At 28.5% G+C, this 15,807-nt stretch overlaps 1 protein-coding gene across 1 annotated transcript in view; it reads right to left on the bottom strand.

Moving 5' to 3' along the window:
- Positions 1-5,886: 5,886 nt before the first annotated feature.
- Positions 5,887-15,807, bottom strand: part of LOC111026310 (plastin-3) — a 12,083-nt gene continuing 2,162 nt past the window's right edge. The window contains exons 2-11 of the mRNA XM_022304365.1: positions 10,740-10,904; positions 10,402-10,664; positions 10,055-10,274; positions 9,831-9,985; positions 9,658-9,763; positions 8,584-8,797; positions 8,331-8,469; positions 7,638-7,777; positions 6,701-6,954; positions 5,887-6,613 (exon numbers count right to left, since the gene is read on the bottom strand). Of these exons, the coding sequence (XP_022160057.1) occupies positions 6,434-6,613; positions 6,701-6,954; positions 7,638-7,777; positions 8,331-8,469; positions 8,584-8,797; positions 9,658-9,763; positions 9,831-9,985; positions 10,055-10,274; positions 10,402-10,664; positions 10,740-10,904 (1,836 nt within the window). The 3' untranslated portion in view covers positions 5,887-6,433. The remainder of the gene's footprint in view (positions 6,614-6,700; positions 6,955-7,637; positions 7,778-8,330; positions 8,470-8,583; positions 8,798-9,657; positions 9,764-9,830; positions 9,986-10,054; positions 10,275-10,401; positions 10,665-10,739; positions 10,905-15,807) is intronic.

Below are 15,807 nucleotides of genomic sequence, written 5' to 3'. Positions count from 1 at the left end.
TTAATTCCAGCTTTAAGGTAGTTAATCTGTGCTGTGGGAGATATTCCTAGGTTGTTGAGGGAGTGGAGTATTACATGGTTGGGTATAGACGGGCATACTTTTGATATTACTATACGCTTAGCTGGGTTTAGTAGTCTGCGTAATTGGATTTCATGACCGTTGATATTTATTGTTTGTGTTTTAGTGAAAAGAAATTCGAGTATTTCTTTGCTGGATAAAAATATACAATTCTATTGTTGGAGATTCTTGAGACAAATAGTATATTTCTAGGTTGAACGATTTGGCCGATAGCTATAATGTAATCTTTTTGTGGAACTCCGTCGATTGAATTAAAAACTATGGCTTGTTCTCTGTTAGGCGTAGTTTCGTTTGCTGTAATGCTAGCGAAATTAATAGTTTTATCTGAATTATTTATATTGTTGCTGGAAATCTGTTTGGTGTAATTAGTTTTATCGGAGTTGATTGCGACCGAGGTCTTTGTGGCAGAAGGTGGTGGGAGGCCGGTGGCGGTGTTATTTGCGATAACGGTCCGCGACGTTAATGAGCTCCGCGAGTTTAATTGAACTGGTTTGGTTGATAGTGATATATTTGTTTTCTACTTGTTGGTAGATGTCTTTGTAAGGGTTTTTTGGAGCGTGGGTAGGGTATTTGTTCTTTGAGGTTTGGTATGGAGGGCATTTTGCCCAGAGTATTTCTACTCATTTCGAAATTGCCGAAGATATTTTGGAGTATAATTACATAATAATCATATTACCTAATATCGGTGCAATAACTAGTAAGATACGACTTTGGTTTTGCTATCGAAGCTATAAAAGCGCACTCACGATATGTAACACACGTGATGCTCTGTCGAGTGAGGAACACGTACTGATAATAAAATTATGTACTGGCTACTGACCGATGGACAATCCCCACCGATCGTAATATGATACTTATTATTATTATTACTTGAACACTACATTTCTTATACAATATAGATGCTGATTATTCAAGAATTATGAAAATATAATTTATTTTTTACTAATATTTAAATTGAAAAATAAATATATTTGAATTTATCATAAACAAGCGGATTTTTTTTTGTGTTGGTGTCACCCTTGCAGCGAATTAAGTGGGAGTTTTACTTTTCCAAGTTGGCAACAGTGAATTTGAAAATTCCGCTATCATTAATTGTGATTTTGGAAGATGTGTACCCATCTCACAAGCTGCAGCCTGGTCAGCTACAAATACTATTCTAGCTCCTCCCTCTTCAGATCCATTACCTGTGTACATACGTAACAAAATAGTCGAAAAACGGAGAGCTAGAGCTCTCTTAAAGCGCACTCGGCTCCCTTCCCATAAACTAATTTACAATAACCTGACTAATTCCTTGAAAAAAATTATAGTGAAAATTAAGGCAAATGTTTGGTAAAATCACTTAATGAAGCTTACTCCCAATGATGGTAGTCCTGGGGGGAAACAAAACAAATTCTTCGTTATGAATCACCAAATCTTTCTATTAAGAAATCAGATAGCCTTGCCACCATTTATCTTAAAAAAGCAGAACTCTTTTAGGAGCATCTTTTTCAAACTTTTCAACCACACTCTGAATTAATTGACAACGAAAATATGAACTCAGTAGAAACGTTTCTGAATGCTTTCCTTTCTCTAACCCTCCCTATCAAGTCATTTACACCAAACAATGTAAAATATGCCACACTAAAATACTCACTAAACAAATCACCGAGCTATGATCGCATTACTGCGGATCAGATTACTCCAGATCCCTTACAACTATAGCTATCATTCACATCACTCACATATTTAATGCTTCACTTAGACTTTCTTATTTTCCTCTATTTTTGGAATTCTCCACTAAAATCCTGTTCCCTAAACCAAATAAGCCACCGGACATTCCATCGTCACATCGACTAATCAGCCTTCTTCCATTTTTCTCTAAAACCCTTGAACGGTTAATTCTGAAATGTATTCTACCTATCATTACTCAAAAGAATATTCTTCCAAATACCCAATTCGGCTTTCTGGCATCTCACTCAACCATACACCAAGTCCACAGAGTCATAGATGCCATTTTGTATTACCTAGAAAAAAAAACTTTATTGTAATTGTGTGTTCCTAGACATTGCACAAGCCTTCGATAGGGTGTGGCAGGATGTCCTTTTATTTAAACTTAAAAAATTCCTTCCACCCACTAACTATCTACTCATCAAATCCTATCTAATGGGTCGATATTTTCAAGTTCGCTACGGATCCGCTCTTTCTGATTTAGCTTCTATAAATTCTGGAGTGCCTCAAGGTGGCATCCTACCTCCAATTCTCTATAACGTCTTTGCTTCTGGTCAACCTGCTACCTCCAACACATCAGTAGCTGACTATGCTGATGACAAAGCACTAATATCCATTCACAACAATCCAATCCTAACGTCAATAAATCTATAAACTCACCTTAATGATATGGAAAAATAGTTTACAAAATGGCAGTTTAAAGTTAACCAAAATAAATCCGTTCTCACAACCTTCATCCTCAGACATACTCCTTGTCCTGGCGTTGTTCTTTACGGAATTCTAATTCCCTATTCTGCAAAAATCATATATCTCGGCCTTACTTAAGATAAAATATTAACTTGGGCTCATCATATCAGAACCAAAAGATTATCATTGAATCATCGTCTTCGCTTACTTAAAACCCTTATTATCCAATAATAATCACACCTCTATTAGAACAAAACTGCTTTTATACAAAACACTATTGAAACCACTATGGACCTACGGCATTTAGCTTTGGGACAATGCGAAAAAGACAAATATCTTGAAAATCCAAATCTTTCAAAATGTTCCGCTTAAAAAACTAATGAATGCGCCACCCTAAATATCAAATCATACACTACACACCGACTCAAAACTTTACACAATAAACGATGAAGCTAAAATATTTGATAAAAGATTCCATTACCGTTTAAATAATCACCCAAATAAATTAATAAAAACTTGGCCACTCCCTCAATACCTGGAAATCCAACGAGACATCTGAAGCGTAAGTGGTGTCGAGATCTCTTAAATTAAATAAAATATAAAAAAATATATATATAAATAAATAATCATCAAGCTAGCAGAAAGTGCTATCAATGGGTGGATTCTATCTACAAAACCTCATGATATGTCAACCTTCATCACATTTTCTTATTGTGCCTAGTATGGATACAGATTGTTAATTACTTTAAAAAAAAACAAAATATATTTTGTAATATGGTGTAAAATATGTCTACTGATAACTATGCATGTAATTAGGAGATAGTTGTCGAGCGATGCCATGAAATTTTTTTGAGTTGGCACATTAATGTATTAGGTATCCTTGTGTTTTGTTAAAAACATAAGTACATCACGTTTGTCCTTCCATTTCATTACTACGATATTATTATCATTTTGACTTGATTTTATTTCACCTTTCTTTAATTTAGCATTTATTACGTCTTTTGGATTAAACTTCCTGTTAGAACGCGTAATGTACCTACAAGATTTTTGAATCGGCTTAAAAGTTCATGTGCTAAACTTACTGATGTAAACCAGTTGTCAATAAACAATTTCGATAAGAAAATTATATGAAATATGAAAAAAAAAACCAATGGCCAATGTTATAATGTGTCCAAAAATACAACGGCGCACGTGACAAACACAGTGAGCACCTATTCTGGTTAGCGTTTGAAGATTGCTCTATAAAAATACCGTGAGAGTTAACTTGTTTATGTTAATGATTCATTCCATTTTTTTTTACAAACTGAGATTTTTTTCGTGTACCACCAAGCATATTTTTTAAGTCTTCTTTAATATTTTGTAATTATAAATGTTAAGTTTACTAGTTTCAGAGTATGTATTACTATAACATCATTATTAGTTTTGTTAATATTATTATCTTTATGGAATGTTAAAGTCCTATTTTTGAAATCATATTAGCATTATATTGGTATAAAAATGTATTTCCAATTATTATATTATGAAAAGATAAATTATTAACTAAAGTTAATCCATATATTGTGTTCGAGGTCTATTATCTGCTCCTGGTAATATGATAGCTCATCACTTGTTTTGGATTGAGATAATTTTGTAGAGGGGGGCACTGTTCCGAGGGAAAAACGAATTTTGGTTAGGTTAACCGTATCCGTTATCTGGTGGTACGCAGTATACGTTTCACCATAAAGTCAAGCAAAATAATATTCTGTCCATAAATATTAAGATGAACGTTACAATTATTATTATAAATAAGTTAACTGTAAAATAATAAACTTACAAAGGTAAGAAAATAGAAGTATAATGGCTTTACTCATTGGCCAAGATTACTTAGCTGACTCGCATTAGCTCATGTTCTATTGGATGATAAATTAATAACCATGATCAAAATTAATTGGATACAGTTATAAATTTATTATAATATGTATGTTAGAGCTAATTGAATTAATAACAAAAAAAAACAATTATTTGTCAATTTAATGAGAATTTCAAAAATATACACCGACTACATATCAATAAAATAATAATTTTCAAGTCACCCTTCATTATAGAGGTCAGAGTATAAATTCTAGATTTTTTTATTTTTTATTTTATTTTCTTCATTAATGTCTAATAAGGCCAAAATAAAGCAATTAAACCATTAGGCTACACAATAAATCAAGTGTATTTCAAAATAATTCATCAGCTACACTCTCACATAGCTTAATGTTGTTGAATAAAAATAGCCATTAAGTAAACTTACAAAAACACAGTTCCGAATGAATAACTAAATATATACACTGGTAATAAGGTATTATGGTAATAATGGTAATAATAATATAAGTAAAAAAACAAAAAATAATTAAAGTAAAAACTACAAAACCTACCTTAAACGTAATACTAATTAAAAATAAATGCAATTACATTTTAACACTGACATATCTTTGATCACTTATTTTAAGTTCCAGTTAATTGATTTAAAGATCAAATGTTTAGTTTAAAAAGTAGAGCAATATAAGACAATTTCCCAAACCAATCAACACAGTATTTGTAAGGGGCTTTTTTCGTTCGGTTCTTTCAAAAAAGAAGTGAAAGAACCGAAAATCAATTTATTATTTACAGTCTTTAGTGGGAACAGTAGGTTATAAAAATGACGAAATCATGATCATTATTACGATAAAAATATTTTATAGATTAATTGGGTTCTGGGAATTCCAAACAAACTACATACATTTACAAACAAATGGATTTATATGCCATCCAGATTATTGTTGGTCCGGACTATCTATGCTCTACTGTTCTTTCTTACATTTTGTTGTTTTAATGATATTTTGTATTAAAGCTTATAAAACATATTTATAACAATCCAATTAACACAACTTCAAGAAATTTTACAATAATTTTTTTTGGTGGGAGACATAGTTTGGTATGAATCAAATAGTTTCAATATTAGTGCAAATTTGTTTGGTTTATATATTAATACTAATTATTAAAAACAGAATACAGGATGAAAATTTGGTAGCAAAAATGTGTATCATGTTATTATTGAACAGCCACTGAATGTAAGAAAAATAATTTGATGTGGCATGGTATCAGTCATGATAAAGTGGATAATAAAAGCTATACATTTAGGTACTGGATAAAAAATTAAAATGTCACATTATATAATTTCTTTTTAGCAATCACAATATAATAAAATAAATAAAAAATTTAAATAAAATACAATTTTAAAAACGTATAAACAATAAAATACCAAAATATTAAATGAAAAATAACCTTAGCATTTTAAGTACACATTTTATGTTAGTAATAATTAATAAACTATAAAATATTATAAAAATATATTAAATAAAATTAAAATAATAATTTTTAGTTGTAATGCAATACATAAATATATAATAAAAGACAATAATATTTTAATTTTTAACTTTGGAGTAATTATTAACCACCCATACAAATAATTTTATGTACGTTTTTGCAAATTTATCAATATCAATTGGTTCGTCAGTCTTCTATAACTAATGTCATCTTAAATATTTTTTTTTAAATATTTAATAGCCGAAATAAGAAAGATTGAAGACTAAAAGTTTTTATTAAATTATGGTATATTAGTAATTAGAAGATAGTAACGTTGGTAACAAATGTTGCCAAGTGATCTTTTTTTTTTTGTGAATTCACTAAATATACTCAATTAAATATTTGGAAAATAAAAGTTAATTTTAAGTTACTTAATACCTATAACTTCAATTTAAATGTATTTATAAAACTGTATAGTAACAAAATGTTATTGTACATTTAACTTATCCACAGCCAACATGTTAAGTTTAAATGCTGCTGATTTCCAAAAATAAAAAATTGTTCCATATAATATAATTTATACAAATATTTATGAATATTTATGTTCAAAACTGGAAATGAAAATGTCTTAGAATAATAATACATAATTTGGTTACGAGTCTGATTTTCCAGTAACGGCCATGTAAGGAACATAATCTATAGCCATAAGACACGCAAAGAGTGTCATTACCATTTTTGGTTTTACTTCAGTAATATCTTCTGGTAAAGCATACACTCTAGCACCAGTCTTTCTGGCCATTGATATTGCATATTTAGCATTTGCTAAATTATCCTAAAATAATAATTCAATTTAGTTACTTATCCAATTTTGAAGTGTTCATAAAGCAATTTTGATAATTATTTTTATTAACAGTATTACCTCAGCATCGCCGCCCTCTTTAACTACATCATAATTAATGGTGCCTGGTTTTATTGCATCAATTAAATCAATAACAATTCGGCCATCAGATAATGCATGATCTTGGAACCCTCTCAAAGTTGAAGATTTATTGGCATTTTGTAACTTATTGTTCACCCAGGTAACAATTTCTTTTTCGATCATGGGACTTCCAGTTTTAGCAAGTTGAGTTAAGACTGATAAGGTATATGCACGCATTAGTTGCCAAATTAAAGCTATAATAAAAAAACCGATAAAATTAATTAACCATAAGCTTAAAATGTTAGTACAACAGAGTTTGAAAACAATAAACATGTCTTATAAATTGTATTGGGCTTGGCTGATGTACATTAAATTGCATCAGTTTGCATTGCATTTGAGTGAACGCTACACTGTGTTGTTTCCATCTAACCAATGTAAAACATAGCAAAACTTGTTTCGTGCGGGAAAGAACCTAAGAAGGCTACAGTTATTTAGGTTTGAAAAATGTAAAAATATCTGATTTTTAAAGGTATTATAACTTTTTTCATATTAATGATATTAAACAAATAAAAACAAATGATACAGAAAATATGATTTTTTATATTGTGTAAACTTTTGGTATCTTTACCACAGACCAAGTGATTCTATCCCGCTCAAAACAATTTTTGTTATGTTGTATATTTGTAAGACAAGGACAATACATGCTAGTGTAGCATCCTCTTAATGCAGGATACAGCAGTCAAATGCAATCATCAGCCATTCAAATATTAACAAAATGATGACTTATCTGTATATTACAAAATCAATACCGTTTGTTATCCTTAACAATTAAAATTATGTTAAAACGGCAAAAAAATGTAAAACATGTTATAATGTCAATAACATTGACCATTTCTATTTTATTCTTAACCAAAAATAGTTAATTGATTTTGCTAACCTAATGTAAGAGTTGCATTTCCATCGTTTAAATCTTGTCCAGCAATACCAACTAATGAAAACTTTAATTGACGACCCAACTCAACAGCATAGTTGCAATTTTCCAATTTTTCCATAAATTTTCGCAGTTTAGAAAATTTTCTACAGTATAAACATATTGATATTTGAATTACTTATACTATATTATAATTGTACAAAAACAAATTAAGAGGATGTCAATAAACTAATGGTGAGCTCTTTGTGGGGACATTCACAGCATACTAAATTTGTGTTCAGTGGAACCAATCTTGTATTGATAGATTTAATATTAAATTTAATTTAATTGTTATCAAACCTAAAATTAAAAACATTATTTGTATCTGTATATCGGTTTTATTAAGTTATTGAATATTTTCAGCGATATGTGAGAATATTCAGATATTAATATTTTACATCAAATTGAAATATCATAAAAAAAAGCCAATAAACACAAATAATGTTCGTAACTTTAAGTTGGACAATATGTCGATTCAGTCTAATATTATACTTAACATAAAAAAAATGGTGAAGCTCAATGCAAATTTGCCATGTTATGTGTGAATCACTGAGGAAACTAATTGTGAGCTAACATCCTAATATGTGAATTTTAAATGTATTAACAAATTATTGATTTAGTCTTAAGATTTCAAGCTAAGTTCAGATTATATTTTTTTACCTGTGCACTTTAGACCAATTAACAATGCCTGGTTTAATAATATCATACAATTGAAAGATAATGAGACCATCTGCTAAATCTGAATAAAGCCAATTAACATGAGGTGCAACACCCATAGAATTCATCCAATTTCTGTAAGCTATAACAAAAATTAAAGAAATCATTATATAATACAAATATGAAATAGAAAGACTAATAAACAGTAAATTTAAACCAGATTCAAACATAATTCTTATAAAAAATTAAAACTGACTTTTTTCTTCTCTTGTTTCTTCAATTGATTCTAATCCTACTATTTCTCCTTCGGGTTTATCTAATCCTGGATGATTGTTAAACAGATTGGCAACAAATGCAAGATTTAATTTGTATACACCATTCACAACATCTACGGGTGTAACAAAACTACGACACCCTAACTTAGCTGCTTGCTGCAACATTATATCTGCTCTTTTGTTCAAATCCGGTTCCTGTACAAACAATTAACTGAATTTAATTATGTTTATCCAAAGACATAAATACTCAATGAAAATATTGTTTAGTTAATAAAATGTAACACATGGTTAATCTAGAGGTCTTGCTTTTAGTGAATACAAACAAAAATATTGTGAACACTTGAATGTAACAAAATAAAACATATATGAATATATGTAATATATGTAAATAAATATATGTGTGAATTAATAAATGCTAAGCCACATATCAGAAACAGAATTTCTTATTCACGTGAAAAATATTAAATTGGTATAAACTAAAAATGTATTTTATTTAGATCAAAAATAGTTAATTAATTTTACAAAAAATAATTGCTAACTGATAATTTCTAGAAGGATATTAGGATATATATATAGGTCAGATATTACATTACCCAACTAGTTATATTTTGTACTATTGATTATTAATTGATTTAATTTATATTAATTGCTTACAATAGGTACGATAAAATCATCCTAAACATACAATTAAAAATAGAAAAATAAGTAAGTGTAAACGTAAATACAAGTGAATAATACTATAAATTCAAGGACAATTTGAGGTCTTATATATCAAACCTTAACTTTACATGAAATAGAAGCCCCATTAAAAACAAATGTATAAAAACTGAAATACATATTTATTGAACAATATAGACAAAATAAAACTACCAGTTACTAAAATAAATAAGAAATATTTAAATTAAACATTTTATAACATTTTTGCATTTAATTTCAATTATTTTAAATATTGATCAATAAAATAATATTATGGCTTTTATTCACATTTGCTTTTATGCATTCCTAAAATAACAGAATGAAAAAATGTAAAAGTTGTATTCATAATTAGTAATTACCATTAACGCTGACATATCAACATCAGAATCAAGTGGTGCAATTTGCTTCATAAGGTATGTGTATATTTCCGAATCAGTAATATCATTTTGGAAGTTATGGCATTGCCTGGAATTAACAAAACATTTTACAATCATCCATTCTATATATTATATAACTAAATATTATTTAATACCTTGAAACTCCAGCACGGTTCAAGTGGTAGTTAACCCATCTAAGAAGTATTGCTTCTGGTGATAGTTTTATAAGCTCTTCAATTTTTTCTCCATCTTGTAAAAGTGTAGCTAACCCAGGACAGTTTTCAAGAGTAATTTGATTAAACAGTCCTATCTAAATAATTTAAACACAATTAAACACAATTTGTTGTTTTAAACTGTTTTTTGCCAAAAATATATTTACCCTAATAATTTGCCAGAGTAAACCAAGGACTAAATGTGGTTTTCCTTTTGCAAGATCATGAGCATCAATATTTACAATATTACAACCAATAGATTGACTGGAAACTAGAGCTAGTGTTAAATTTTCTAATTTTTTGTAAACAGTAAGATTGCTTTTGTTTGTTTCTTTATTAATTGCCCTTTCATCAATTGTATCAGGACATGAATGATTAATAACTTTGCTAAAAAAAAGAAATAATTTTAAATAATTATGATATAATATTATGTACTAATATATTATATACAAAATTATCAGTCTAAATATTATAATAATTGTTGGTTTAAAGTCTAAAATAAATATGTGTTTACCAGAGCAATATTCCATCTATGACCTTTTCATACAAATTTTTCCCTTCACATTCTATTGGAAGTAAATGCTTTAGGTCAGGATCATTACTCAAGTTACTATTGATCCAATCAGAAAATGCAAGCTGTTCTTCTAATCGTACAGAATGTGTTGTTCCTTCACTTGATGCATCAGACATACCACCTAAAGTTTCTAAGTTTTCTTTTTTAGAAACAACTTGCTTAAATGAGCTAGCGACTTCTCCTGCTTTTAAGTCTGAACATAACTAAAAAATTATTTAGATGATAAATATTTATAACTTTTTTATATAGTTGTTAGATTAGTAAGTAAAATACTCAACCTTTTTAAATTCTGAAAATACAAGTTTTCCTTTTGTTTCGGTTCTTTTACCATCATAATCTTCAATCATTTTACGAACTTTCCATGCAGGTAACTTAAAACCACATAAGTCTAGAGCCTCTTGTAGTTCTGAAAGATCAATAGTTCCATCTCCATTTTTATCAATCTAAAAAAAAATAAAAAAATAAAAATGTTATTCCATACAAATAGATTTTTTATGTAAATATTAAAATAAACATATTATATAAAATAGTATAGAAATAATAAGAAGTTGAAAAAAAATACAAAAACACATATTTTTTATAGTTAACTGAAAAGCTATGAATTTTATAATACTAAATTATTGATTTTCCTATAATTTGTCAAAATTATAAATAATGATAAAATCTTTTTAATATTTAATATTGATATGGGTAAGAATCACTCATGTTACCCAGTATTTGTATATTTTTTTTACTTACATAATAGAATATAAAATGGTTATAATTTTATTTTAAAGGAAACCAGAATTTAAATTTGTTTTAATTCAATAAAGATCTCAGATTTGTATTTACTATCAACTAATATACAAAGGTTCTAAAAGTCTGTCTTATCTGTGATGCTTGCTAGAAATCAAAGATATATTATAAGAGATTGGCCAACTCAGTGAGCATTTCCTATCGGAAGGCTGTTATCAATGATAATGGACGACATTTATCATACAAATGTTTATATTTACAAATATTCATACATTAATAATAATTATAGATTGTTTTTACACTACAATTTAGTTTTAATAATATGCAATCATAAAAATTAATTTATGTGTTACTAGCTGAATTACCCGGTGTTGCCCGGAAACAAATTCGTGACAAATAAGATAACGGCATGTATTACCATTTACTTTCTTAAATTCATAATTATCGATAAGACATAAGGTGAGGATACTAAACTTAAAAAATAAAACTACGTTTTTTGAAGAGTAATTTTTATTATTTTGGAAAAATGCTACATAACTACCGATCAACTAATATTTTTTTTATAAACTATATTATTAGTTTTTTTACCTGGGGCATATATGTAAAAGTTTTTTTCTAAGCTTACACGGGAGCAGGCAACATAAAATTGTTCGTGAGTGAAGCAAGGATTGCTGATGTCAATTCCTGTAACATTCATTGTCTGTCCTTGTGCCTTATTAATTGACATAGCAAAACAAAGTTTAACGGGAAATTAGACACGTTTAAATTCGAAGAGGTACCCGTTTGTTATCATTGGTATTCTTGAGATATATACAATTTGACCACCCGCTGAGACGGTAAGAATTTCAGCTTCAATAAGGTTTTTTTTCAAAGATAATATTTTTAACCTCGTTCCATTGCACAATTTGGGAGCATTTAAAAGAGAATAATAGCACCGATTTTTAAATCAAGTTTGTGTGGGGGGAGACCTGATGGATTTAATGAGTTAAGAAATTCAGTCGGGATATCTATAGCTTCATCTTGATTAGTAAGTGTATCTATGGAAATATAGTTTTTTTTTATCAGCTTCGAACATGGAAAGAACTTTTTCGTTTATGATGTTGACGGTGTCGATTTTAGGGGCCAAAATTGCACGTTCACGGAGACATTCATTGGATTTATTGGAAAGATGAGAAATTTCAGGATAAACTTTGTTAATTAAGTTATTTTGATCAAGAACCGAAATCGCAAATGTAGAATTTATGTGTATCATGCTATCCTCATCATTCTGAAAAGTTCCGTCACCAATTTTCAAAAGATGTTGTGAGAAGAGCTCGGCATTATTATCACCACCAAGATGTACACGCATATTGGTTTTTAATCTCAAAGATGTTATGTAAGACCAAAGATATGATGACTTTAGACAGGCGTTGATTTCATCGCTTTTAGTGCCTTTAGGCCCAACTGGCAATATTTGTCTAAAGACACCGGCAAAAAGAATAACAACTCCGCCCGTTGGGCGATCATTATTTTTAAAATCCCTCAGCGTTCTATCAAGTGCCTCAGGACCACATTTAATACGCGGTGGGTCCATCCATAGTACCTATATTATGATCTAAGTTTTCCATTAGCAACGAATAACGATATGAACTATCACGTCGCGTAACGGTGATATGGAAGGGGAAGTTTGGGCGGCCACGTCTAGCCGCCGTCCGCTGCCTTACCGCGAACCTCACCCACTAAGTCTACATAACAGGTCATTATTTATGATAGTTGATAACTCCTTTGTTTTTAAGGTGAGAGAATCGATCAAATGCCATAAGCCTTCTCCGCAATGAGCTCTTCAATTTAAAAAAAAAATTATAACGATCGGTTCAGTAGTTTCCGAAAGCATATCACTCGAAGGTTTTCATTTTCACATTTATATATTAGATTAGATTATTCATTATTTACAGTTTTATTGTATAATATCAGTATTCATAGTTTCAACTATGTGTTAGTTATATATTATATGCCAAGATATGCCTAGCTACCTAGTTACTAGTTAGTACACCCATAATGTAGCATATCATAATATATAAATATATCTTAGCTGTTGGTAAGCAGTATGCATATATGTCTTATATTTTACAAATTATGATGAGTATGATTTTTAATTTAACTGTTAATCTTCTAAGGAATCCTAAAATATAAGATTATATAACAATAATAAAAACATATCTTATATACCTACCTAGTAGTATGTTTTACAAAAATTAAAAGTTAATTTAAATTAAAACAGTTATTGGCTCTATAATCCGGCCCCATCAATTATCATGTCTACTTTAATGACAATTATAGGTAAATAGCTCAATATTTTTTAAGTACACACACAATCTGTTAAGTAACCTATACCTACGAATCTAGAAAAAAATTGACCGAAGCATCTACTAAGTATTTCAATATTATAAAACAGTACCTACATATTATAGTAATTAAACACGAATGTATACCTATAAAGTGTTCACTTGCAGACATTTTCGGATATAGCCGTTAAAAATAACAAAATTTAATGTATACAATTATAAGACAGACAGTCTGTTATAAAAAAGTTAACCAGTTCGCATGCAAATAAAATAAAAAATAAATGTAGGAATTTATATATTTTATATTAGCAAGCAGACTAAGTAATTTTTTTTTGTATTCGACTGATTATATGATGTTTTAATTACCGACATACTTAGTTTCTGTTTTTTAATTTGTCCAACAATTTCCACAAGTTAGAGCATTAACTTAATCTTATACTGAGTGATATTATTATTATTTTTGTATTTTTTTTTTTAGGTATTATACCTCGTATTATACTATAGAGACCTACTGTATCTTATGATTTAAATACTAAATAGTTGCTTTAGGGTAAGTATTGCAAAAGCATTCCCGTGGCATCGACAGTTCAAAAATGGAAGAAAAAAAGGTACCAACTACATACATAAACATAATTAATAATATTTTTCAGTAACCTTTATAAAGCACTTTTAAAGATATTAAAATATGTACTAAGAAGTATAAAATAGTTTAAAATGTATATGAAACAAAATGTATTAAGTCCTTGTTAATCTTACTTCTTGATATTTAATATACATTACATTGGTTTTTTTTTTATGCAACAAAACAATAAATGTAATAATAATTGGTTTTTATTTGGTATTCATTTATTGTCTGGTCTGCTAATAAAATATGTATTACTCATAAGTCATAACGTTATACAATAATTTTTTGAAACTGAGAATTTCTAAACAAAAATTATTTATAAAATTAAATATATTATATAATTATATGTTTATTTATTAAACAAGAATATTGCTATTATAATGAATAATCATAAGTAATAAACAATTAAATTATTTTATTTTAGTAAATCAAAAATCAAACATTTTTAAATAGGTATATTATGTTAACCAAATAACCAATAGCAATGAAAAATATCACAGTATATTTTCATAGTACCACATTTAGTATAAGACCTACCAAAACCAGCTAGATCAAGGGTTCTCAGCCTGGAGGGCGAGCCCCTATATTTCGGGGGGGGTGAAAATGTTAAAAAAAAAACACTAAAAATGAACACGTTGCTGTTTTCTATACCGATCTATTAACAGAAAAGATACATTTGTTTTTCATCCTTTCAGTGATTTACAAAAGTGCAATGCTAAATAGTTGTTTTAAATTAAATTTTTTTATCGTAAAAATAATTTTATGCCATATTTTGACACATGTAAAATGTGTATAATTATTAATTATGGTGTGTGTATTCAATATTCATACATTTTTTTGTTTTACTTGACACTGTATTCCTATATAATTTTATTTTTGTATCACCCACTTATTCATGAATAATAATAAAATAACACACATTTTATTTGACTGTTTTTAAATTAATTATCGGATTATCGGACCGGTAGTTCACAAACTTAACGAAAACTGGAAAATAATTTTTTTAATTTATTCATAAATTGTTGAAAAAGAACATTTTACATTTTATAAGCACTAGGTACATTATATAGGTATTTATTTATAATTTTGAAAATAATTCCCACCGTGTCACAACTTAACACTTTCTCATAACACCACTCTTAAAGACATAATACACAATTTAACTCAAAGTGACATGACACAGACACCTGGATTTTCTGGTTTAATTTTAAAATACATAGAGTAAAATGTAAGAATAATAATAAGTTTTTACTTATTATCAACAACTGTGATGTAATTGTTGACAAAAACTACAGCCTACCAATTGTTATTAGGTAATCAGTATATGATTATATGTCGATGTACATTTTTATCAGATATGATCTAAATATAAATAAACTATAGCTGTTTTTGCCTGTATAGGCTATTAAATGATGTTAATAGTCAGTTTTCACCGAAAAAAAAAATTTTAAATAATATTAACACGGAAATTTGTTTATTTATATTTTTCTATACTGGGAAAATGTTGTAATTACGTATTTACGTATTATATACTTACTTAAATTATTAATATGATTAAATTTTCTGATGCGGATACAATGGGAAGGACTGCCCGGGAAGTGTCCACTCAAATCACTGTGATATATCCACCCCCCCCCCCCAAAAAAAAAAAAATTAAAAAAA

This window comes from Myzus persicae, unplaced genomic scaffold (genome assembly GCF_001856785.1).
Source record: "Myzus persicae strain clone G006 unplaced genomic scaffold, MPER_G0061.0, whole genome shotgun sequence".
Classification (NCBI taxonomy): domain Eukaryota; kingdom Metazoa; phylum Arthropoda; class Insecta; order Hemiptera; family Aphididae; genus Myzus; species Myzus persicae.
This window is presented reverse-complemented; position numbering and strand designations above follow the sequence as displayed.